We start from the raw sequence: 26,945 nt of genomic DNA, 5'->3' as shown, positions 1-26,945 counted from the left end.
AGATGATGAAGAGCAGGGGCCTGAGGACAGAGCCCTTAGGCACACCAGATGTAATGGGATTAGGGAGTAGATTTAAGGAACTTGAGTTGTATATAGTGAGTGCGTCCAGAAAGGTAGGAGGAGAACCAGTTCAGTGGGGTGTGGGTGATGCCAATGGTGGATAGCCGCTGGAGGAGGGTGGCGTTTTCATCCTTTTTTTCAGGTTTTGTTTTATTAGGGCAACACTGTGTTTCCCCACCATATACCGTATTGGCCGGAATATAAAACGGCCCTGATTATAAGACGACCCCCTCTTTTTCAAGACTCAAGTTTGAAAAAAAGACTTTTTGAACAAAAAATTAATTTTTATAAAAATAATTACAGTACATCTGAAACAAATGATTATAACAGTATATTTGAGAGAAAAAGCATGTTATTTTGCCTAATTCAAATCTTAATATCTGAACATTTAAATATGTAAACTAAAGTGCAATCACATTCGTAAATGAATGGCTTCTGGTTTTTGAAATGTAAATAAACCAATCTATTGTGATAAAACAACAAAATTGCAATAACTGCATTAATCATCAAAGTGAAGTCTAACTGTAACCGTAGTCTTGAAACAAATCTGAATAAGCAAAAACATTGCACTAAAATAATGCAAACTGGTTAAACTTCAGAGTAGCTGAGATCTGTCATGACAGAACATCGCTTCAAGAATATATGACGCCATCTAGCGTCGTGAATGGGTATAACATCTAAACCGCAAATACAAGACGACCCCTCTTTTTCAGTCTTATTTCAATGTAAAAAACACCGTCTAATATTCGGGCCAATACAGTAAAATGGCTTAACATAGTCCGAAAGTTTTGTATTGTTCTCTTTCACCCCATTTTTGTTATACCGGGTTTCTCAAATTAAAAATTTGCTTGATCTTCGCATGTGCATCTTTGATAGGTACCCCTTGCGGTAAATATAGTCAGACAACCACCTGTTAGCTATAAGTGGTTGAAAAAGCTGTTCTTCAGAGTAATCTTGCGTTGAATAAATGCCATATTTAATATTGGAAAAAATATGCATTTGCTCATATTTTAATACATTCCTCGTGAAAATACTGCACAACCTTGCAACAACACTATTTCCAGAGCAGAAATGAGATAATCAGCATCAGCGGATCTGCTGACAATGGAGGGGTTTGTAGTTGGTGTAAATATTTCTCATTTTGTCAGAAAATGTTTTTATGGTTACACGTGTCATAGAGATAGAGTCACCCTCAGTTTTGATGAACGCCCGTGTTTATTTTTGCAGTATTGATATAAATTCCTTGTGTGTTTTGACAAATTTGGCCAATAAAATGATCACTTTATTATTACTTTTACTATATTATCATATTTATAAATTTTTGGTGCTAATATCAACAGAACTACCATCAGTCTTTACCTCTATTCAAGTTGCACTGTAATGTGTTGAGAGACAAGGTTTCAAAGGTAGCATGTGCTCCTGTTTCAAACACTTTGTGATGAAGTGGAGGCTGCTATTAAATGTCGTAACGCCAAAGAGCGGTCTTGCAAATCCAGTGTTTTGCTATGCACATCACTTTCCCAACTCTGCATGGCGATCTAGTAACACAAGGGCGTTCTCACAAGGGATTAGCAGGAATTTATGAAGCTTAATTAATGTTCAGCACAGAGTGATGTGAGAACTTTGCCACTGGCTGAACAGAAATGCATAATTCATGCGCAAGCAATTACACATTCTCCATTGCACAACCCTTTTGAAACTGTAGACAGATTTATTTGGGAAAATGAGATGAGCTTGGCGTCCTCAAGTTACTGAATCTGAGCCGCATTCAAATGAGAGCCATTTCAGTGAAACGGCGGGTTCCGCGTGCAGCATTTCATGGAAGCAGTCAGACAGTTTTCTTTTATTTTGTAAAATAGATACTACAGTCGTGCTGCAGAAGTGCATCAACAGACAAGTAAGGGTCACACAATTAAGGCAAAAATAATCTTTTGCTGCTTGTCTATCCGAGAAATAGTGACTAAGGGGTATTTGGTTGACTTTTTAGGCAGAGGCGTCACCTTTTAAGGCAGAAATTTTGTGGACGTCTACAGACAAGTCAGCTCCTAAACACTGCGGTGCGTGTACTATTAAAGTACTTCACGCTATATTTATTTGCAGCAAATGGGAATCCCAAAGTGGCATGTGTCCTTCAGTGGTCATTACACGTTTGTCCTGACATACATTCCTCGAACTGTTTCAGGGGTGACAAAAACGAGTCTTTTTGGAAAATTGGTCCATTGCAACGGGGTCACATCAAGGCAAAGAAGGTCCCCGCACACAAAAATATACTTTGTTTGCTGAGAAATCTTTTTGCTTGGAATGACATCAGCGTCCGGTCAAAGCGGACATGATTCTTTTGTAATCCCCAGAAGATGAATAGAAACCATGCAAACAAGAAAGCATGATCACGCCTGGTAAAAACTCACAGTGAAAAGTGACAGTATGCCTCCTCTTGGAAAAGTTCATCAATCTGTTTCACTCACTCATTGGCTCACTCACTCACTCGAACACATGCACACACGTGAGGCAAGTTTGCGTTCGTCACCTCAGTGTCCCTCAGTGACTTGACCGCACAAACCCGATTAAAAGAGCGTACGTATCCTTCTCAGTGTTTTTCTTTGGTCGCGTTCCTCCTTCATTTAGTGTAGCTTATCCTTTGTATGTACATCACTAAAAAGTCCATCTGCGCCAAACAAAAATAAATAAGAGTCCAGAGAAAGAGAAAATACTTGAACTACAGCTCATACAAACACACTTCTGTCCTAAGGCAACTGGGCTTTGGGCTTTGTGCTTGCTTGTGCAAAGAAAAAGAAAAAAAAACGTGTTTGTTGGAGGGACCAGACACAGACAGCAGTTGTCAATCCTGTGGGGTAGGTAGGGTCGGTCCATGGTTAACTGCTGGGGGGCCCACTGGTGAGGAAGTAAGTGGTCATTTCACCTTTGCCCTTCACCTTGACCAATCCTCTGCAATCCAGCTGGTAGCCGTTGTTAGCGAGCACGTGGTAAAGGTCCGTGGTCACCTAGGAATGAGATCACAACACCATTGGGAATAATGACATACTGTATCCTCACTAAATGCAGTAGTCAAGCAGAATACTCCAAAAAGAGTGGTTTCTTGTTGATATACAGTGAAGAAAATAAGTATCTGAACACCCTGCTTTTTTGCAAGTTCACCCACTTAGAAATGATGGAGGAGTCTGAAATTTTCATGCTAGGTGCATGTCCACTTGAGAGAGATCATCTAAAACGAAAATGTATTCTAATGGGAAAATCCTGCTCAACATATGACCATTTTGACTTACAAACAAGGTCCTGGAATGAATTAACTTCATATGTAGAGGTACTTACTGTACTCCTTAAAAGGCACCTAGACCTGTGTTTCCAGAACAGTGACGAGCAGCGTGTAGAACAGTGCAAGATGTTATTCAGGCCCAAGACCACCACATTTTTAGAACCCTTCAAATGTTTAATAAAATTAAACATCACCACCCTTAGAACGGACTGGAGAGTATTCACCCGAACAGCTATAAACATTTCAGAGGCACTGCACCATCTGGGCCTTTTCATCAAGATTCTCAGAGAGTCATTGTATTCCACTTGCAGTCTCTGAAAGCTTGTCTTATTATTATAATTTGACCACAGATGCGCAGTGTAGAGGGTTGTACAATAGGCCTTGAACAAGGCAAGTTTGACCTCATCAGAGCACTTACCAAATTTTCGCGAGAGAACATTGGCTTGGACATAGAATGAGCAACACTGTTGATATACGTATGTCCTCATTGTTGGTCAGCATTGGTGTGATCATATGACCGAGGTATTTCACCTGACGACAGAACTTTAAAACTTGCCCTGACGACTTCAAATCAGGGAAAACCAACCGTTTATCTGAAGTTAATTCGTTCCAGGACCTTGTTTGCAAGTCGAAATGGTCGTATGTCGAGCAGGATTTTTCCATAAGAATACATTATAGTTCCATTAATTCGTTCCACAGCCCGAAAACCTACACAAATTAATAATTAATAATTAATAAATTCCGCTGGTACTATTGCAAATAACAATTACAGACCAAAACAAATAAATTATGAATAAAAATCAGAATAATAATAATACCTGTAATAAGCCTGAACGATATATCATTTAAATATCGCCATCGCGATGTGCGCGTGCGCGATAGTCAAATCGCAAGCACGTGCGATAGGTTTTTTTTGTTTTTTTTTCATCCACATAAGCCTTGCTTTCTGCTCTGTGCACAGCCTCACACCCTCCCTCTCCCAGCCCTTTGTTCCTCACAGTCACTGCAGCACTTGCTTATTAAAGTTAACGATGCTCGTTGTCTTTGATCTTGCCAAAGAAGCGGACATCAAAGCGGAGCAACGTGTCAATCATCGTTTAACTTGTTAAACAGTTTCTGCAAGGAAGCCGCGCTCATTGAATGTGTGTATGTGGAGACGTTGGAGACATATAAAATAAATGCCAGAAGTGATCATGAGGAGTTTGAAATTTCTACATGTCACTCCAAGAGTCACAGCTAAGGTAGATAAACAGAGGCATTTATTAAAGCCAAGCATTTTTCTACTACAGTACTTTCTTGTTATTCAAAAATGAGTTGGTTGGACAGTTATGTCTAAAATGATCATAATCATGACATTTTGAGTGCCTAAAAAACGTTTATTTATATATATTTTTAAATCACTTTGGGGGAAAAAATGAGGGAAAAATACATTGAGCACAAAAAACAGACACACACACACACACACACACAAAAAAAAAAATGGTGGGGGGGTGCTCTACTTCGGGGTTTTTCACTTATCGCCCCGGGTTCTGGTCCCCAATAACCACGAAAAACGAGCGATCACTGTACACTGTGGTGATGGTGAGTCATCCAAAGTCTTTCCAAACAGCTATTCAAGTCATCTAGTGAAAATTTCTTAAAAAATATATATATTTTTTATTTTGATATCGCAGTATAATATCGCAATATATCGCAAACCCCCCAAAAATCGCAACAATAGTTTTTTCCAATATCGTTCAGGCCTAACCTGTAATAATGTAACGAATCGGCTTCTAATGTGGCGGACGTGGTTTGCGTGGTGTACCTGAATGCACTGCGTCACAGACGTGTAGGGATGGGAATCGAGAACTGGTTTCTGTAGAGAATCGGTTCTGTGCGTTTCAATTCCTTGGAATCGTTGGCAGTTTATCTAACGATTCTCTTATAGATTCCAACTAGCTTGAATTACGTCACGTAATGTACGCATGTTACACACGCTCGACTCAGCAAGTGAGCCTACGTGATTATTTAAAGAGGGACCACTCCGCGTGATTTTGCTTGATTTTTAAAGGCCAAGTCATTATTGTCATGTCATGTCATTTCCTGTTTTATTTTGAAGGCTTCACCCTCCTCGTGTCTGCGTACTTGCCCTTCCTCTGGTCACCTAATCACCTATTGTTTCCACCTGTTCCCCCTGTGTATATATTGCCTTAGTTTCCCTTGTCTTGTGCAGAAGTGTCTTTCATCTAAGGTCAGTCACGTCAGCCTCTCGCCATAACTATTATAGTTATTCTGTACATTATCTTCCATTTGGAGTGCTTTGTGTTTGTAACTTTTGATCCTAGCCAGCTTGAATTTTTCCTCCTTTTGGAGCGCTTTATGTTTTTGCCTTACCTCCCTTTTGGAGGGCTTTGTGTTTGAAACCTTATTTTGTTTCTAGTCATCTTGACTAATTCCTCCGTTGGAGCGCTTTTTGTTTGTACTTTTTCTCATCCCCGCATGTCAGAGGAAGAACCTGTGTTTCAAAATAAAGTTTTACCTGAACCTCCACAGCTGAGTCCGCCTCGTCGTCTTGGTCTGACAATTATTCATGAGACTACTTAAAGAAAAGGTGATTTTTCAAAAAAGTGTATTAATGGGTCTATCATATTCCTTGACGAATACTCTATACGAAAAATATAACATATACTGTATGCATCTAAAATAATCCTAAACCATTTTTTTTTAGCAATTTTAATACTCAATTCGGTCGGTAGTCCACTAATCAGTGTTCTTTTTTCGGAATAATTTGAATTTGGTGGGTCGTCGGGCCAATCTGACTACTACAAAAGTATATACCTCCACATCCAGTGGTGGTATTTTTGTGTTGCTACGACTAACGGAAGTGGATGTTCCAAATTACTTCCCATAATGCATCTGACGTGTACAGCCAACCAGCGTATTTTCGCCCGTAATTCGAGATAGCATGGTCCCATTGGTCCCAAACCACTCGTATTCTACTCAGTATCAAAAGGCCTTTCCATAGAATACCCCAACTATGTCTAGGAAGTTAGCAAATCCAAGTTAACGGAGGATTGTGCTAAAATTCATCTTATATTTTGAATGAGATCCAACCGTCCTTATGTAACTACACCAACCTAATTATAAACTTGTTAATATTTGGGACAACAAAAGATATACTCTGCCCCTGCTGTCTGGACTAGCTGAACACTTTTTGTGTGTGCAGGCTTTCTCCACCCTATCTGAGAGGGTGTTCTCCACTGCTGGAGACACCTAGTCCAGAAAGATCACGTATCCTACCTGAAAAAGTAGACATGCTTATTTTTATGCAAAAGAATTGTTAATTTTGCACATTTGCACTACGCACTGTTCCGCTGTATTTGACAGTAGTCTATCTTTTTTTATTATTTTTGAGTGCTATCAGCTCATATGTCCTTTTTGGAGGATTTTTTTATTTCTATTAGAAAAATGTTTCAGTAAAATGTTACACATTCTTGTCTATTTGCCAGTTACATATTGCCACAGTTAACATTGAGGCTTTAGGCCTCTTTTGACCTCGTAAGTTTGTAAGGTTGTGACTTCTGATTGAACAAACTAGATGCCAATCAAAATGTTTGTTCTTCTTTTTCCTCAAATTAGAATCGATAAGAGAATCGATTAGTTAAGCAATATCGAAAATGGAACCGTAAAAATCGTATCAATTCCGATCGCTACTGACGTGACAGAGAGAGGGAGAGGTGCGGTTGAGATTTTACTTTCTCTTTTAATGTTTTGTTGAGAACACAGTCAACTGCAGCGGGCAGTAGGTGTGTTGTGTTGCACAAGTTCTAAAATAAATGATAAAAACCTGACGAAGCGTCACGATTTCTTTGGCAATGTTACCACAAAAATAATTGTCACCTTAACTTATAAAGACTGGTGAACAGAGGTCAGAGGAGGACCGTGGAGATCGTTGACATTGCACGGCCATATCGTTGAGTCAGTTCACGGATGCGCATTCCACGATCATATTTTTTCATCACTTCCATCTTCATCACAGTGGTAAGCGTCACCTTTTTTCTAGGGTTGGGAATCTCTGGCATGAAGCCGATTCGATATGTATCTAGATACACAGGTTACGATTCGATTAAAAAACGATACATTTTTATGGCCGAGTGATTCGATGCGATTCGATACAGTTTAAAAACGATATGGTTCGATACAGGGTGAAAACGATACGATAGTAAACATTTGTTGTGTGTGTTCGAACAGTATTTTAAACATATAAAAAAGACCACATTTCTAATAGCAAAATTAAACAACAAAATTTCATACCAACGTTATGTTTCATTTTTTTATCAAAAAAAATTAAGGCTTACTATATGACCGTCATTTTGTTCGATGGGATTGATAATAAAACTCCAGTGACAGACAACAATAATAATAATTTTCTGTAGTAATTCAATTTCTGTATTTCCTGGTGTTTTGAACACAACAGGTAAGTAATTTAAGTGCAAACTTTCAACGTAAACATCTTACAAACAAAAAATATTAGTTATATGGAGCAGCTCTAGAAAAAAAAAAGAATCAAACCTGCTAGTGTTATCATAAATAAATAATAAATTATGCTTTACGACTGGTATAATTGGGGGAATAAAAACAAGGCATTTTAGACAGGTCAATAATCATTACTTTAACCTAATACACAGCAAAGTCATTCAATTATGCCTGTGCTTCCTCATTTTTTATTCCTCATCACTGTCCATATCTTTTTTGAAGGGCAGATTTTTCTTGAGGAAGATCAACTAATCCACGTGTTCATGTTTAAGTAGACAATAATCGTGGAGACAATATGCCACCCTTTCCACCATTGTAGTGGGTTATTTTTCAGGATTAAAAACTCACGATCTCTGTACCGCTCCAGACTTCACACAAGCTCAGTCCCATGCGAACATGCTGCCTTCATCACTTAGAAGTCCGACTTTCGTTTTCCTGGGTGCTTTGAAAATCAATCGCTGCACGTCGCTGGTGTCGGTGATCACACTGTCCATTGTTTTAGCATGTTGCTTCGTTGCCACGACTAGTTTCGTTTTGGGCTGTACAGAAAATGCGACAGAGCGTGCGTTACAGTAGTTTCGTTAGCTCTCGCATTGTTATACCACGCCTGTGACGGGTAATGACGGCGACCTAGTAGCGGTTCTGCCGAAATGCATGGGAAGTTGAGGCAACCACGACCGTGAGTAGTGCTTGTCCATATTATATCATGCGTGCGGTCTCAATCCAAGTGCGCTGTGTGGTAAATGACACAAGCGCAGCATGTGAAGTAAAATATTAAGCAATGCATTGAGCTAGGCATTAGAAGCCGATTCTTGTGCTCGCGATAGCCGAATTCTATTTCTACCATCGGTTCATTGAATACTTAATGGCTAATTACTGTCGAATGGTAACTTTACTATTGATACATCTGTATCTCTCACCTGTAAAACCGGACATCCGGTCGTATTGGTTTATCGTTCTCAAGCTTACTTTTTTCTTGTTTCATCACCTGCACTAACCTTATTGGAACCTTTGTTGATTTGTCTCACAAGAAAATCCGCTGCGTGTCCGTCTGCAGCACTGTCATGTTATCGTATTTCAAACATGTCATTGGATGTAGAAACAAATGGCGAGTCAAATTTTATGTCGCATGTCGAAAAGATCGCGCGTCGAAGCGATCGTATGTCGAGGTACCACAGTAACACTCTTTGAATCATTCTTTTTTATATTGTATAACTCCCCATAGCTGGGACACACAGTGAGCAGCTGCTGCAAAGATTACAATCAAGTTATGTTTAGGCACGACTTTGCGTCCACAATACCAATGTGTCTAGTTAAGTTTAAGGTAAGGAATTAGGCTAGAGCCTATTGTCCCCAAAACCCTTTGAACTTCACATAATAAACGAACAACAGCAGGCGTATTGTGGTGGGGGCGCAGTTTGTAGCGGCTGTCACTTCCCCTCCATCTTAGAAAACAGATCCCCAGTCTTACTATTCCTGGATTTTCAAACTTGTTGGCTGGAAAAATAATGATGTGCATTTCCGAAGGTGGAATCGGAATTTTGTACAACAGGTGGCAGTATTGTTCAATATTTATAGGACAGTATGTTTTTTTTTTTTTTTTTTTTTTTTTTTAACAAAGTGTTGTTCCCTTTCTTTACAAAAAATGAGAGTATTTATCTTTCTTTTTTTCAACCCTAATTCAAATCAATACGCTTTTGACAGCCATTACAAAAGATCTCAGAATCACTTATTAAATCGATTAGGACCACACCCAAATTCTTTGACATGTATAAATCTTCCTCTCTCTTCAGCTTTTTCCTTCAGGGGTCGCCTTATGTGTCTACAAGTTGCGTGTTACCTGAATGTAGTCCGGTACTCCGGTGCTGTCCATCCGACTGGCTACATTGACGGTGTTCCCCCAGATATCGTACTGTGGCTTCCTGGCCCCGATAACCCCGGCCACCACTGGTCCCATGTTCAGCCCTGAGCGGCATAAGTCAGCAATCAGTCACAGACTGGAAAATTGGCCTACTGGGAAAAAAACTGGAGCAAAACAAATAGCAAAGTGTTATAAACACTGAGCAATATCTTACCGATCTTCATCTGGAAGTTGTTGAAAGAGTGCTCATTGATGTACTTCATCTGCTCCCTCAGCCTCATGGCGTAGTCTGCCAGCGCCAGGATGTGAGAGCGACCCTCTCTGTCGTATGTGGACAAATTGAGGCCCGAGGCGGCCATGTAAGTAGAACCGATGGTTTTGATTTTCTCCAACTGACGGAATCTCTCCTCGCTGATGATCTGGAAAAAAGACAAGATGACACCATAAACCCCATCACTTTCTGTAGTTTGTCACGGGGTTACATTTTGGATGGAGAGACTATCATACTTCATGAAACGTACACACATTTTTTGGGGTAAAAAACATTACCGTATTTTTCGGACTATAAGTCACACCTGAGAATAAGTCGCACCACCCATAAAATGCCCAATGAAGAGGAAGAAAACATATAAGTCGCACCGGAGTATAAGTCGCATTTTTGGGGGTAATTTACTAGATAAAATACAACACATAGAACAGATATGTCATCTTGAAAGGCAATTTAAAATAAAAATACAGCCCTGCCCTGGGCTTGGTGGGCCGCTGGGGGCCCCGTGGCGCGCCGTGCCGGCTGGGGGGCTGCGGCTGCGGTTCGTGGCCCGGGTGGGCGGATGGGGTTGGGGACAGGCGTGGGGTTGGTGGTGCGTCCCCTCTTGCCATCCCCGAGGGCCGGTAGATGGGCGTGCGGGTGGCCCGGGGGAACACCCTGGATTACAGGGGGAGGTGGCTCCTTTGCTGGGCTGCGGGAGGAGGGATGGGCTGCGCTGCCCCCCTCCCCCCCAGGGACCGCCCTCCCTCCCCGGGCTGGCTGGGTGGGGGCCGTGGCCCTGTGTCGGCGCCCGCGTGGCGTCTCTGCTCGTCTGCATGGGTGCTGCGTGCCCGGCGGGGCCCGCGTGCGGCTAGATGCAATTGGGCGCACTCGGGCGGGGGGTCCCGGTGCCGTGGTGGCGTAGGGTCCGTCGCCAACGAGCTTACACTCACTAAGGATTCACACGATTACTGGGTTCTAAATCACAGAGATGATTTGTGTACACTCTACCCCTTTCTATCACTTAGCTTATAGACTCCCCCACCTTCTTCCCCCTCTTTCCCTGGTCAACAGGCCCCCCACATGGTGTCAACCGGAAATACATGTAGCTGACGATAGCACCAACATATTAGTAGTTAGTGTAGTTAGGCGTTCAATGTATTTCTTGTTGTTGTTTGTTTCTTCTCTTTCTTCTCTTGCGTTTCTTTTCTTCTGTTCCCCCATAACCCCTTCCTGTTCGCTGTTTTGTCATAATAAATGAGGTACTGTATGTTGAATGATCACAAAGGGAGTATGTCAGACTCTCAATGTGAAACATTAAAACTGTTCAGACTATCCGGGCACTTAGACTTCCATTCTCCGTGTCAAACAGCTGAACAGGACAGATTTATAAATAAATAAATAAATAAATAAATAAATAAATAAATAAATAAATAAATAAAATAAAAATACAATAGAGAACAACATGCTGAATAAGTGTACAGTATGATAATGTTACATGATGCATGAACAACGAAATGCGAACGTGGCCGGTATGTTAACGTAACATAGCTATTAAGAGTTATTCAGATAACTATAGGTTAAAGAACATGCTAACAAGTATACCAAACCATCAGTGTCACTCCAAAACACCAAAATAACATGTGAAATGATAAAATAATGTTTGAATAATTTCACACATAAGTCACTCCAGAGTATAAGTCGCACCCTCAGCCAGACTATGGAAAAAAACTACGACTTATTGTCCGAAAAATACGGTATATAAATAAATACTCTGGCTCATGGTTTGTAAATAGAAGGCAAAGTGTCCTGGTTTTAGTTTGCTTTTTGTAATCCCTTGTTCAAGTTTACTATAAAAGTGATACATGAAACAAATGAGATTTAAATTGGTATGTTTAAATTTAAACATTTTTCTATTTTGGCATTAATCTAGCTATTTTTAGACTGCTTGGAGGGCTACAAATTTTGACTTGCTTTCTTGTTGTTCTTGGTGAGAACACTAACTAAAATTGCTGCTACTTTGTTATTTGTGGACAGATTATAATGAAATTTGGTAGGGTATTTTCTATGAATGTATAAGCATCCATCCTCGGAGCCCCCTTTATTTCTTTTGTCTCGGGACCTAATTAGATGAATTAAAAATGTGGACTTATTTTTGCCTGGAGGTTACAAGTTAGCAGTAGAGGGAATGCGTTCTCTGTGCTTATATCACTCTTTGCTAATGGGACAAGGGCCAGGCAATCGTATCTTATTTTAAATCGTTTACCACTAAAAATGTATTCATTAGAATGTACCGATTGAATAACGTGATTAAAAACCAGGCCCAGCTACATTTTTAGAGGGTTGGAATCAGGTCAATTTTTCAGACATTTTTGTACAGTATACCAACATTTGTTCCTCTCCTTGCGCACCTGTTATATAGTAGCTTTCTTTTTTTTTTTCACAATATTTTTTTCTCCGGTCAACACAATTTGTACTCCAGATACAAAACACAATAAAAATCAATAGGATTGCAACTAGTGTTGTTAATAATGGAGTTAGAGTATAACGGTGTTTTTTTTTTTCTAGTAGTGATGTAATCTAATTAATTACTTTTCCCTTTTATGCTACGGCGTTACCATTACTGAGGATGTGAAGGGTCGTGTTACAATTTGGTTGAATGAAACGTGAGTTGTCTGATTTTGTCAGCTTTCTGGAAGAGAACAAAGCGGGATGGGGGAGGGGGAAGGGGTTGGTGATGCCGTTGCAAACGCGATGATGAATGGCGAGGCGGCTCGGCGCGTTAGCATAGCATTCGCGTTCTCGTTAGCATTAGCATTTAGCGTGGCGAGCGTCATCTCACTTTCCGACACCTTTTTTTTGTTTTTTTTTTGCAAACAATTCATGGCGTCCAGGTGGGTACAACAATTAAAGTGCTCATAACACCAAAAAGTATGTTTATTTCATATTTCACGCAGTGTTTTATGCTCCTGAATGAAATGGACCGCTTGGATGTGTGGGGAAGGGATTGTTTTATATTTTCAATTTTTGAATCCCACGACATAAAAATGAATGACTTCCGGCTTCAGTCTTGGGTTTAGGACGAATGCGAATGTGACGTCACCTAGTGAGCTCTCATGTCCGTAGCACGGGAACGAGCTGTAACTTGCTCGCCGCTGGTCGGGTTGCCGATCGGCGAAGACAATCGACAACCTTGCCGCCGTGTGTCATGATCCAGGCTAGTTTTGTGTGATTTTTCGCTTCAAAAAACGAAAATAAGACTTTGAAACGTCACTTGGTTCGGGTTAGCATGTCGGCTAGCTGTCACGCCTCTTGGTTTGTTTACATTCTCCGATGCTGGGGCAGGGAAATGACAAAAGCCTGACTAACTGCGGTGGCATAAAATATCATTCGGGAGGTGCGACATTAAAGGTGAAGTCGACAGTTTTGACCATTATGGAGCAATTTTGCCATGTTGTACTGAATAAATACATTTTTATTACTTCGTATTCATTTAGTACAAGACTGTTATTTGTCATGACCATACCATTTATTTAGTAATTGGGGAAAAATACTATGACAAAAAAAAAAATCCTGTAAAAATATTGGAGTAGAGACTGAAACAATGAAATTTTGCGGCTCTCATCGTCGCATTTTCCTCGTTCTGAATAATTCCCCCTCAATGGGCTAAGTTCTAAATCAGGTGAAACCATGACCCAGCCGAGGTCATCCTCCTGTTGGGGATACTAGAGCCCTATAATGGTAGGCGTGGCTAAACGACAGATTAAAAGACTAATTTCTCATTATCTCCGCTTTGCCAAATTGTTGTATATAGTCAAATCGTCTGAAAATATGATTCTAATTCACATAATATGCTATTTAAGACTTTTTTTTATCCTGTCGTACGCACCTTAAGTGAAAATAATGTACTATTTTCCTACTGAGTGTGCATTATCATCACCAAGTTAGCGTTGTCCTTGTAGACGCTACAATATAATATATACATACAGTTTTTTTTTTTCTAATACCAAAACTAATCACTTTCCCTTAACTTTTCTTGACGTATCTATGAACTTTGTGTGATCTTTTTAATCAAAACAACTAGAGCAAAGATGGGACATGCATGAGATTCAGAGCTTCACCTGCAAATTGAAAAATATATCTACTGTATGTTAGGGCTGTCAAACTATTAAAATTTTTAATCGAGTTAATTACAGCTTAAAAATTAATTAATCGTAATTAATTGCATTTCAAATCATCTATAAAATATGCCATATTTTTCTGTAAATTATTGTTGGAATGGAAAGATACGACACAAGATGGATATATACATTCAACATACGGTACATAAGTACTGTATTTGTTTATTATAACAATAAATCAACAAGATGGCATTAACATTATTAACATTCTCTTAAAGCGATTCTTGGATAGAAAGACTTGTAGTTCTTAAAAGATAAATGTTAGTACAAGTTATAGAAATTTTGTATTAAAACCCCTCTCAATGTTTTCGTTTTACTAAAATTTGTAAAATTTTGAATCAAAAAATAAACTAGTAGCTCGCCATTGTTGATGTCAATAATTACACCATGCTCACACATTGTGCTGAAACCCATAATATCATTTGGACCCAAGCGCCAGCACAGGGCGCCAAACAACAAAAAACAAGTAACAAGCGGACATTACACTGCTGTCATTTTAATCTGCTTGAGCGGGGCATGTGCGTTAATTGCGTCAAATATTTTAACGTGATTAATTAAAAATAATAATTACCGCCCGTTAACGCGATAATTTTGACAGCCCTACTGTATATATAATATTAGGAGTGTGACGATACACACAAGTCATGGTTCAGTATATACCTCGATACGGGGGTCATGGTTCAGTGCAGGTTCAGTACAACAGGTCAAACAAAAAGGCTTTTTTATCTTAGAGTATTTGAAAGTTAAAGTTTGTACACTGTTAAACTGTTATATAGGTGAAATTTTATAAAAATGTAAAAAGTATGACCAGCGTTTTTTTTTTTTTTTTAATGAAAAAAATCAGATGAAAAGTAACATCAATTACTTTGCTGAGTAAATAATTATTCTTACAATGAGGTAACTGAGTTACTAACTCAATTTGGGAAGAAGTCATTTGTAACTTTAACTAATTACTTTTCTAAAGTAAGATTAACAACACTGCTCACAACTAACAGTTAAAAACTGGAAAGATAAAGTACCATAATGGCCCGAATATAAGACGGTGTTTTTTGCATTGAAATAAGACTGAAAAAATGGGGGTTGTCTTATATTCGCGGTCTAGACGTTATACCCATTCACGACGCTAGATGGCGCCAGATATCATTAAAGCGATGTTCTGTCATGACAGATCTCACCTACTCAAGTTTAACCAGTTTGCATTATTTTATTGCAATGTTTTTCCTTATTCAGATTTGTTTTAAGACTACAGCTACAGTTAGACTTCACTTTGATTGTTAATGCAGTTATTGCAATTTTGTTGTTTTATCACAAAAGATTGGTTTATTTACATTTCAAAAACCAGAAGCCATCCATTTACGAATGTGATTGCACTTTAGTTTACATATTTAAATGTTCAGGTATTAAGATTTGAATGAGGCAAAATAACATGCTTTTTCACTTAAATATATTTTTATAATCATTTGTTTCAGATGTACTGTAATTATTTTCTGTACAAAAATTAATTTGGTGTTCAAAAAGTCTTTTTTCAAACTTGAGTCTTGAAAAAGAGGGGGTCGTCTTATATTCAGGGCCGTCTTATATTCGGGCCAATACGGTACTATTGTGATAAGCTTCATACAGCGTTTTAGTACGGCTTTCTTACCTCATCAAAATCAGCGATGATCTCGTTGAGCAGCCGGAGACACTCCACTCCTTCGTTGTTGCCCTCCAGCTCCACGTAGAACTCGGAGAAGTTGCAGATGGAGGCAAACATGACGGCCACGCACTCACACGACTGGTAGTATAGCTCGTCGTTGCGCCGCTCACGGGCCAGGAAGTGGGCGGCGACGTCTTTGGGCAGGATGTTGTGGAGCAAGCGCCGGTTGTACGCCTGCAGCTCCTCCATCTCTTCCTTCTCCTCGGTGGCCTGAGGATGGGAAGAGGGCTGCTATGTTACCGTACTTAAGTAGATATTTTATAATTGATTATATTTCAGAGTGTACACTTAAATATTTAAGTAGTTAAATCAGTGCAAGCAATCCAGTGGCAGTTAGTGTCTTCCGGCATTTACCTGCAGCTTCCAGAGAAAATCGAGGCGTGCGGTGGACTCCACCTGCTGGCCGTGCAAGTAAAGCGCCAGAACAAAGACGGTCAGGATGACAGGGGTCATGACCTTCAGGGGTACTTTGCTCACACTCTCCAGGCTGAGGCGAGAGCAACATTTCATCATTAGTCAAGAGAAGCACAAAATGTAAACACAACATGTCAACTCACCATTGCTCTCCAGTTGCATTGACAGCAAGCCTGTTAACAGACAAACCAGAAAAGAAAAAAAAACAGAAACATCAACAAAAATATCCCGTGCTCCTTTAGTTACAGATTTAAAAAAGAATATCAGTCACTTATTTTTGGGGGAAATCTATGTTGACTTACAGCGTGTTGGCTTTGACCAGCAGGTCAGCGTTGTCAAAGAGGACCACCTGAGGCCACTCCACCAGCAGGAGGAAGACAAACTGAATGAGCAGCATGAGGGCTAACTTGCCGATGCTGCTAATGTGGAGGAACACTGAGCAGGCCAGCAAGGTCAGCAGGACGCTGTAGCTGAAATACTGTAGTCGGATGACCGGTCAGACGTAAATCAAGTAGAAGTTGAAAGGAAGAAACTGGACTCTTTTTATTTTCACCTATAAATTCCTTTAAATTCTTCATTTTAAGTGTGATGTAACCCCTCATGAGATCTGCTTTAGGTGTGTCCCCTTATGACTGACAGCTTAAAGAGTCCAGTTTCCTTTCTTAACCCTTTCAGGGACACTACAGTAGACATCCATTCAATTTAAAAAAACATATATTTTTTAAAAATATATTTTGTTACAATTAAGACCTTAAACCCTTCCACAGCAAGTGACTGTTTATAGTCATTTAAAAAAACATTTGTAATTATTTGAATAATTTTTAAATTCATATATATATATATAGTCATAAATACTAGGGTTGTTCCAATCATGTTTTTTTGCTCCCGATCCGATCCCGATCGTTTTAGTTTGAGTATCTGCCGATCCCAATATTTCCCGATCCGATTGCTTTTTTTTTGCTCCCGATTCAAGTCCAATCATTCCCGATAATTTTTCCCGATCATATACATTTTGGCAATGCATTAAGAAAAAAATGAATAAAACTCGGACGAATATATACATTCAACATACAGTACATATGTACTGTATTTGTTTATTATGACAATAAATCCTCAAGATGGCATTTATATTATTAACATTCTTTCTGTGAACATTGTGACTAAATATTGCCAACTAGTGTATTTGTTGAGCCTTCAGTAAATGATACTGCAGCCGTTAACTTCTGTCCAAATGCATGATGGGAAGTGCAACCATGACTGTGCATAGGGGCACCAAATGATATATCTTCTCTGCGTTGCAAACATAGGGTGTTACGAAAATGATCAACTACTATCTTTCTTCCCAACATTGCCTCCCACGTTATCTTTAATTGCTGAGAGAAGAATTGTAAGGCTTTAGCCACATAAAAACTGTCTCCAAAGGCTGTCAAAATTCTCTCTACTCATTATACTCTGCATTTTAGCGCTATCTATAGGTAAAACGGCGTCTGTATAGATTGACCGCGACAATGCAAGAGTGGGTCGTGCAGCACATGAGTTATTTACTTAACGTGATTAATTAAAAAAAATTAATTACCGCTGTTAACGCAATAAATTTGATAGCCCTACTTTAAGCCAATACTACTCTGGATGAGTGTATGACATTTTGTCTGTAACGTTAAATACAATTAGAAAATGATTTAAATAAAAAAAAAAATATATGTATTAAAAAAAGGCATGTCCGATATTTTTTTTGCCGATTCCGATACTTTGAAAATGACGTGATCGGACCCGATATCGATCGGGACATCTTTAATAAATACATTTATACATTAATACAATGACAATAAAAACTAAATTGATTAAATTAAAATTTAAAGAAAGTTTTTAGAAATGATATCAATAGACATTAAGTTAATAAGAAATGCAATCAACTCTAAGTTCACCGATCAATTTATTCATAAATTTTGGGGTCTAGGTGATCGGTCAATTAAAAAATATAAACGATCTGTTTACCCATAGAGTCAGTTAGACACATGAGCCTGCTACCATTTGCTCGTGGACATCTGTGGTCATTAATATGAGCATAGAAGTGCACGAGTTGATATTAGCATACTTTCAGGACCACAGCATAATGTTAAAGGGATCCACAGATAAAAAGACATGTAGTTCTTAAAAGATAAATATTATTAGTGCTGTCAAATTTATCGCGTTAACGGGCAGTAATTAATTTTTTAAATTAATCACGTTAAAATATTTGACGCATTTAACACATGCACAGAATGATCCGCTCATGCATTGCCTCAAACAGATTATAATGACGCCGTTTTTGCATACTGAGAGCTAAAACGGCAGTGAAATGCGAGTGGACACAGACGTTCACTGGACCGCGCCTTTTTTTGGCATAAGCATTGGCAACTCGTTCACAACAAACATATCTCTTTCGTCGAGCGACGTGGGGAAGATAGACAGGAGATGGTCTTTTTCTTAACACCCTGTATTGAACACAACGCAGAGAAGATATACCATTTGCAGCCACCACTGACAGTCATGGTTGCCCAACTTCCTATCATGCATTTGGGCGGAACAGTTAAGTCGCCACAGTATCATTTAGTGAAAGCACAACAAAAAAAAATATTCCTATCTCTAAAAAAAAAATAATAATGTTCACAAAAAGAAAAGCGCTCAATTCAAAGAGAACTGGCATTCCCAATCAAAATAGCTGTGCAAAATACACTTAAAACTTTGCCTTGGCCAGATCTCTAATTTAAAACCCGCCATTGATACCTTGTGTTGTTTTTCTATCATTACCTTACGTAGTTAAAGACACTGTGGAAGAACAGCAGGGAGCCCGTGTGACGTTCCGCTCAGCGACGTCAACAATAGCGAGCTATTTATTTTTTGATTTAAAATTTTATTTAAAAACAACTTTCGGAGGGGTTTTAATATAAAATTACTATAACCTGTAGTCACATTTATCTTTTAAGAACTACAAGTCTTTCTATCGGTGGATCCCTTTAAACAGAAAGAATGTTAATAATGTTAATGCCATCTTGTGGGTTTATTGCTATAATAAACAAATACAGTACTTATGTAAAGTATGTTGAATGTATATGTCCGTCTTGCTTCTTATCTTTCCATTCCAACAATAATTTACAGAAAAATATGGCATTTTTAGAGATGGTTTGAAGTGCGATTAATTATGATTAATTAATTTTTAAGCTGTGATTAACTCGATTAAAATTGACAGCCCTAGTTATTATGAATTAAAATAATTTGATATTTAAACCCCTCTTGATGCTTTCGTTTTTATACAATTTGTAAAAAGTTTCTAACTAGTAGGTCGCCATTGTCGTTGACGTCGCAGGGAGGTGATGTCACATGGTAAGGCTGCCGGGCGACATAAACGTCATCCGTTCAACCCTTTAAATTTGAATCTGAGAAGACCATTAAATAGCATGACAGCCCTGTGGATATTTCACAAAACTAGCAGCAAAAGCAAAATAAACAGGAAAGACGGGAAGAGACTTGATGAGAGTAGGGGGAAAAAAAAAAAAAAGGTGTGCTATACTTACGTAACGTCCTACAAAAGGCGAATTTGACACCCAAAGGACTACCGTGCGCTTCAGCTTGTTTTGTTTAGATGCATGGAGACAGAACATACTAAAGATGCCATAAGAAAATACTTAAACGTAGTAATATCAAATAAGGGTGGTTTGAATAGGCTGCGTGACTAATGTGGTCAACAGATTAAGCAATCTACTTTAAAGCTACCAAAAAAAACACCACAATACTTAAAAGTATAAGAGGGAAACATGCAAAAGTATTTTGAAGCAATGAAAAGGTAATAAAAGACTCAATAAAAACACAAATAGTAATTACTCGCTGCTTTTAACCGATGGGCGCATGTGTTGGATGTCTAGCCGCATAGAAAGAATTGCTGTAATCCGGTAGTATTCATCGAGTGACAGTGACAATCTACGTCATCACCCCGAGCGTCCATAAAACATGGCGCCCTCCGTAGTAAGCAATATTTTATGTGTTTCTAATAACATATTTTAATAAAAGAGAACAATTGTGGCTTATTAGAGCCTACAAGTCTTTAAGTCTGAGGTTCCCTTTAATGATTGTAATGTATGTTGCTCTTTACTTTATAAATATGGGAAGGAGTGGAATTCGTATTGACTTACCAAATTGTCACTGGTGGGTGCTAGATGCCCTCACTCTTTCCTTTGTGAGTGAAGTCACTCAGATAATGCCTTTTTAGTAAATGCTCAGATTCAAATTGTTGCAGCAGTAAAAGACATTAAGATAAGAAAAATAAAAACTTACGAGACCTGACATAATTTAGTAGTGATCTATTCTCCAGAAAATTGATCCTTTTCCTCAAGTCATGTGATTTTCTATTAGTAAAACAAAACTCTGCTGCATTTTAATTTTTTGTCAACGAAGATACAAGCTATTAGTTTGGAAAGAAAAGTTCTTATTTTGGGGGAAGAAGTCAGGGATGTTATTATTTTTTTTTTTAACTTCCGATCTGAGCCTTTCTTATCAAGATATGTTCTGCCTATATTTATCCGATCCTGATCCAATCCCTATATTTTTAGAGCAGTACAAATAATGCAAAAAAAAAAAAATCATATTTTTTGTACTAAATCGGGCTCTGCTGGTACCATCTCAAAAATATTACACATTACGTTACTGTTACTATCAATAGTTTGTAAAGAGGAGTAGTAGGACATATTTGCCTAGTGATTTGATTTACAGCAGCCGAAAAGCACGATGGTATTGAAAGCACGCGACAACTGGATCAGATCCAATCTTCACCAAATCCGATACTGTCCGATACTCCAAAAATAGCCATATCGGGCGCCAATACCGATACTGAGTACCGGAGTGGCACATAATTAAGAACTACTGCATGTGCTGTTAAAAAAAAAAAACACAAAAAAACAAGTCTTGGTTCATGGGTAACGTTTAGTGTTTTACAATTAAACAAGATTGATTGGATTATTAAAGTTGCGTGCTGTTGTTTATGAAAAACATCGCAAATATGGAGGTCAGCAGGTCATGGTTCAAATCAATGATAAGCCAGAAAATTGTGATTGCTGTACCCCTTTAGTCAACACATTGTTAATGGAGTGAAATCCTACAACAATAAAATAAAGTGGCAATTGTGTAAATGTAATATGATGAGGTGAAATACATTCAGATTATAAACCTCTGAGTGAAACCACAACAGTGATGTGGCTAGAGTTTGACACCCATACAGTCACCACATACCTAATGAATTATGTATGATATTATGTTCTGTATTGCACATTAAATGCTATGAGACTGACCTCCGGGAAATGGCAGGGGATGACCTGGCCGGAACACACACTCAAGCCGTCCTTGGCTGCCCTGGTGAGGTTGTGAAGCAGACAGAGGGTCACTGTCGTGTTCGGATGCTCCTCGGCCATGCAGTCTTTCAGTTCAGCTCTGCTGCACGTAAACTAGCAAGCCAGACATTCAACATCAGCAAAAGGTCAGGAGATACCACTTAAATTGAACAAGTTGGCTTTTCACAGGAGGCTGCGCGTACGTATGCATTCACACACAAACACAATAGTATCGTCGTGCATGACTGTCAACATCTAGTTACCGGGCAACCGGCCTCAACACACAAAATGGTGGAAGCATTAATCTGGGACATTTGGAAATTATCTTGTTACTTTTAGACAATGCACACAAGTTGTATTTAGACAGGAGGCCAAAACGCCGATAGGGGCTTCACTACTCATGCACACACTTCCCCACTACATGCTCCTGACTGTTCATGTTTTTCCGCTTGGGAAAAATTACTGTTAAGTTTCTAAACTTCATGCACTCAGTTCGCTCTTGAATAAAATGTGTCTGCATAGCAAACCATTGAGGACACACTCTTGTCAGCATTCCAGTCATGTCTAATGTCACAAGTCAAAACTGTTACATGATATGAATATGCAAAAGCGTACCATGTTAGCGAAAGAAGCAATGAAGAGGAGTAGGATGGTGAAGACGGCCACGAGCGTACTGTTCGCACGGGACTGCACGATCTTCTTGGTTAGCGTCTGCAAGGCGGTTGGAAAGAGCTTCAAGACGTAAGAGCAGACAACACAGCGATTGCCACATTAGTGACAAATTCAGTCATTCAAATAGATTTTGGTCATTAAATATGGTATGAATATGTCAACCACTTGTCACTTCCTTTAAGTTTTTTGTTCAGATTTTTCAAGAAACGCAGAAAAACAAAACCATTTGTTGATTTTCCATGTAAAAATCTTTTTAAACAATCGTAACCATTTTTACAAAAAATGACCTAGGCCAGGGGTGCAAATTGCATCGATTGCGATCGCCCAGTCAATCACAACACTAGTGTGAGAGGCTTGAGACATTGGGAAAAAAAAAAAAAAAGCACATAACTATGTAGACAGTGGGGCAAATAAGTATTTAGTCAACCACTAATAGTGCAAGTTCTCCCACTTGAAAAGATTAGAGAGGCCTGTAATTGTCAACATGGGTGAACCTCAACCATGAGAGACAGAATATGGAAAAAAAAAACAAAAGTTCTTCTCAATACTTTGTTTTGTACCCTTTGTTGGCAATAACGGAGGCCAAACGTTTTCTGTAACTCTTCACAAGGTTTTCACACACTGTAGCTGGTATTTTGGCCCATTCCTCAATGCAGATCTCCTCTAGAGCAGTGGTGTTTTGGGGCTGTTGTTGGGCAAAACAGACTTTCAACTCCCTCCACAGATTTTCTATGGGGTTGAGATCTGGAGACTGGCTAGGCCACTCCAGAACCTTGAAATGCTTCTTACGAAGCTACACCTTTGTTGCCCTGGCTGTGTGTTTGGGATCATTGTCATGCTGAAAGACCCAGCCACGTCTCATCTTCAATGCCCTTGCTGATGGAAGGAGATTTTTACTCAAAATCTCTCAATACATGGCCCTATTCATTCTTTCCTTTGCACAGATCAGTCATCCTGGTCCCTCTGCAGAAAAAAAAGCCCCAAAGCATGATGTTTCCACCCCCATGCTTCACAGTGGGTATGGTGTTCTTCGGATGCAATTCAGTATTCTTTCTCCTCCAAACACGAGAACCTGTGTTTCTACCAAAAAGTTCTATTTTGGTTTCATCTGACCATAACACATTCTCCCAGTCCTCTTCTGGATCATCCAAATGCTCTCTAGCAAACCGCAGACGGGCCTGGACGTGTAATTTCTACAGCATGGGGACACGTCTGGCAGTGCAGGATTTGAGTCCCTGGCGGCACATTGTGTTACGGATAGTAGCCTTTGTTACTGTGGTCCCAGCTCTCTGTAGTTCATTCACGAGGTCCCCCCATGTGGTTCTGGGATTTTTGCTCACCGTTCTTGTTATCATTTTGACGCCACGGGGTGAGATCTTGCATGGAGCCCCAGATCGATGGAGATTATCAGTGGTCTTGTATGTCTTCCATTTTATAATAATTGCTCCACAGTTGATTTATTTACACCAAGCGTTTTACCTAATGCAAATTCAGTCTTCCCAGCCTGGTGCAGGTCTACAGCTTTGTCTCTGGTGTCCTTCGACAGCTTTTTGGTCTTGGCCATAGTGGAGTTTGGAGTGTGACTGACTGAGATTGTGGACAGGTAGGTGGCTTTTATACCGATAATGAGTTAAAACAGGTGCCATTCATACAGGTAATGAGTGGAGCCTCGTTAGACCTCGTTAGAAGAAGTTAGACCTCTTTGACAGCCAGAAATCTTGCTTGTTTGTAGGTGACCAAATACTTATTTTCCACTCTAATTTGGAAATCTTTAAAAATCAAACAATGTGATTTTCTGTTTTTTTTTTCACATTCAGTCTCTCATGGTTGAGGTTTACCCATGTTGACAATTACAGGCTTTTCTAATCTTTTCAAGTAGGAGAACTTGCACAATTGGTGGTTGACTATATACTTATTTGGCCCACTGTATGTGGACACCAGGTCTTTACGAGGTTCAATTTTTTAAAATGACAAAAAAAATAATCACTTGCCCCTATAAACTATTATATTCCCAAATAAATGATGTAAAAACAGTGTGATATTGTGTGGCATTTACTTTCTTCTACAACTGCAAATTTCAATGAGTACAATATATTGCAACTTCAGGTTTTTTGTCCTTAATAAATAGTGCTGTCTCAAAATATGTCTTTTCCATTTTTGATGAGGGCCAATTTGATTTGTTCATTAGAGTGCAATAATCGATGAAATACTCTATTCAGCACAATATTAACCATAATGAAATATTCAAGTGTTAGTATATACCACAAATAGTCTGATTAAAAAATTCAATGAACCGTTCAGTGTTTCATCCCTAAACCTGATTTGGCCATGCCACACCTCATCTACAGGAATCAGATCAACGGTTGCTTACTTTGACGCAGGAGTAGATGGAACATATGAAGAGAATGTTGGTTAGAATGATAAAGATGCCAATGTAGAGACCCAGCATAAGCAGTGTTCTGCAGAAGAGACGGAAAAAAACCAAAAGGCGCAGTCATTAGTGTCCATGTTTAACTCCCATCAAGGGCCAGCATTCTGAGGAACTGGGACAAGATGAGAGATTCTTACTTTTTCACGACAATTATCTGAATGATGCAGATGCAGCAGAAAACTAGGAGGGCGCAGGCCACATAGCCACCAAAGCCATCGTCCACCTTTTTGGAGTACTGAAAAGAGACAACACAGATGAAAATTAAGTTTATCGAAGATTAAACACGTAATATCCAGCGGCGGCAAGCACTTTTTTCTCCAGTTCAGCAGTTTGAAATGTGAGCAGGAAGTTCTTGACATGGTCTTTGCGCAGCTGGTCGATGCTGCGCGCGTCGATGGCTCGGCCCAGAAACTCATCCACTTCGTCTTCAGGGTTTAGGGCCTCCTGAGTGCAGCGTCTAACAGGCAGTGTTGGAAAATTCAATTTTCGACACGTACTACTTCAAAGTTTAGTCGAAAAAATTGAGGATTAAGATGAAAATTTCCAAGAACAGCGGCAGAGTATATCTGCTGTTGCAAAATGGATAGCCACAACCTTTAGGTCATTTTTTTAACATAAAAATTACATTTAAGAAAGTACTGTATGTCAGACTCTTAGGGCCACTCAAAGAAAGAAAGAAAAAAAGCCTACAAGAATGAAATTGTAATCTTTTGACTTTATTTTCGTAATTTTACGAGAGTAACGTCACACGTTGCAATATTACGAAATTATATAAAGCGAGGAAAAAAAGTCGTAATATTATGAGCTCAAAGTCGTCACTTTACATAATATTACGAGAAAAAATTACAGGAATTTAATGGTGTTATACTTATATAGCGCTTTTTCAACCTTTCAAAGCGCTCAAAGCGCTTTACACAACATCGCCATCTACCTACTGGTGACCCAGCACCAGGAGCAATGTGGGGTTCAGTATCTTGCTCAAGGATACTTAGGCGAGTTCATCAGGGCAGAGAATTGAATTAATCTCATAATATTCATAAATTAATGGAAAAAAGTCGTAATATGATATTAAACTTGTTACTTTACAAACCATTACGTTATATGTATGGATGAAATGCAGCTAATTTAGCTAAATTTGCTACCACGTAATCATGTACGTAGCACTTCGCTGCCTCCGTTAAAATGAACAAAACAATACTGAGAGCATCTGCTGAGGTTGTATTTTAGAATTGGTAAAATAAAATTATAATCAATATGAGGATTTAAACTACACTCCCGTTGTAGCTCCCAGACAAGAAGAGATAAAAGGTTTTACGTATTTTAAGTAATATTTAGCTAATTTAGCTAAATCAGTTGACTGCATCCATACAGATTACGTAATGTTAAAATACGTAATTTAGCGACTTCAATCTTGTAATATACTTTCATAGACTTCACCATCAGTTGACTAGACAGCTCCTACAGACATTGTGCCACGCCTTGCCGAAAGAGGCCGGGACAGGCAGAGGCTATAAACTCAAACACACACTGCGCTCAAACGCTGGATCTAGGTGGAAGAGGACGAAGGTTTTACTGCATACAAGCAGGCAGGAGTGTCTCAAGAGTGATTTGGTCGAGGATTCAATGTAATTATTATATATAAATAATATTATAATAAAATTGAAATATTTACGTAAAATGAACGATAACTGCCGTTTTTTTTTGCTTTTAACCAAGAATCTAAACTGTTTTACGTTCATATCTATAGAAATTCTGGGATTTACGCATTTATTTACAAGAGCTTTCAACTTAAAAAGCTCTTTGTTTTGTGATGGCCGCCATGTTGTATCCATACACAATAGGGTAACTTTACATTAAAATGAACAGGTAATTTTCGGCCAACTGCCTGATTTTTGGCAAAAAATTGTAAATAAAACATTTCTGCGTCCATACAAAAAAGTCGCATTTTGCGTGTTATATTTTATGTAATATTTCAATCCAAAAAGTACGAGTGCCAGATAGCCTGCAAGACGTGCTGAGGCAACAGCAACATCGGAATTAAACCTAAATAAGTTGTGATTCGATATCTAAAAATGCAAATTTTGCTTTTGTTGAGTAAAATTATGAATGTTTTGCATGCTTTCCTCAAGTATTAAGTTTCTGATGTGAAAATTGAGTAATTTATTAGCTGTTGAAAACTGGGGGTGGGGGTGGGGGGGGGGGGTTACCGGTAAGTCTGCAGAAAAAGGAAAAAA

At 39.0% G+C, this 26,945-nt stretch overlaps 1 protein-coding gene across 1 annotated transcript in view; it reads right to left on the bottom strand.

Annotated features, from left to right (window-relative positions):
• Positions 1 to 373: 373 nt before the first annotated feature.
• Positions 374 to 26,945, bottom strand: part of LOC130904824 (adenylate cyclase type 6-like) — a 121,516-nt gene continuing 94,944 nt past the window's right edge. The window contains exons 12-23 of the mRNA XM_057817879.1: positions 25,021 to 25,168; positions 24,849 to 24,946; positions 24,652 to 24,739; positions 22,224 to 22,340; positions 21,570 to 21,722; positions 16,551 to 16,726; positions 16,392 to 16,421; positions 16,189 to 16,321; positions 15,781 to 16,044; positions 9,925 to 10,129; positions 9,690 to 9,814; positions 374 to 3,062 (exon numbers count right to left, since the gene is read on the bottom strand). Of these exons, the coding sequence (XP_057673862.1) occupies positions 2,934 to 3,062; positions 9,690 to 9,814; positions 9,925 to 10,129; positions 15,781 to 16,044; positions 16,189 to 16,321; positions 16,392 to 16,421; positions 16,551 to 16,726; positions 21,570 to 21,722; positions 22,224 to 22,340; positions 24,652 to 24,739; positions 24,849 to 24,946; positions 25,021 to 25,168 (1,666 nt within the window). The 3' untranslated portion in view covers positions 374 to 2,933. The remainder of the gene's footprint in view (positions 3,063 to 9,689; positions 9,815 to 9,924; positions 10,130 to 15,780; positions 16,045 to 16,188; positions 16,322 to 16,391; positions 16,422 to 16,550; positions 16,727 to 21,569; positions 21,723 to 22,223; positions 22,341 to 24,651; positions 24,740 to 24,848; positions 24,947 to 25,020; positions 25,169 to 26,945) is intronic.

The sequence above is a fragment of the Corythoichthys intestinalis genome, chromosome 2, assembly GCF_030265065.1.
Source record: "Corythoichthys intestinalis isolate RoL2023-P3 chromosome 2, ASM3026506v1, whole genome shotgun sequence".
NCBI lineage: Eukaryota > Metazoa > Chordata > Actinopteri > Syngnathiformes > Syngnathidae > Corythoichthys > Corythoichthys intestinalis.
Note: the sequence above shows the minus strand (reverse complement) of the source record. Positions and strands in the feature narration are given on the sequence as shown.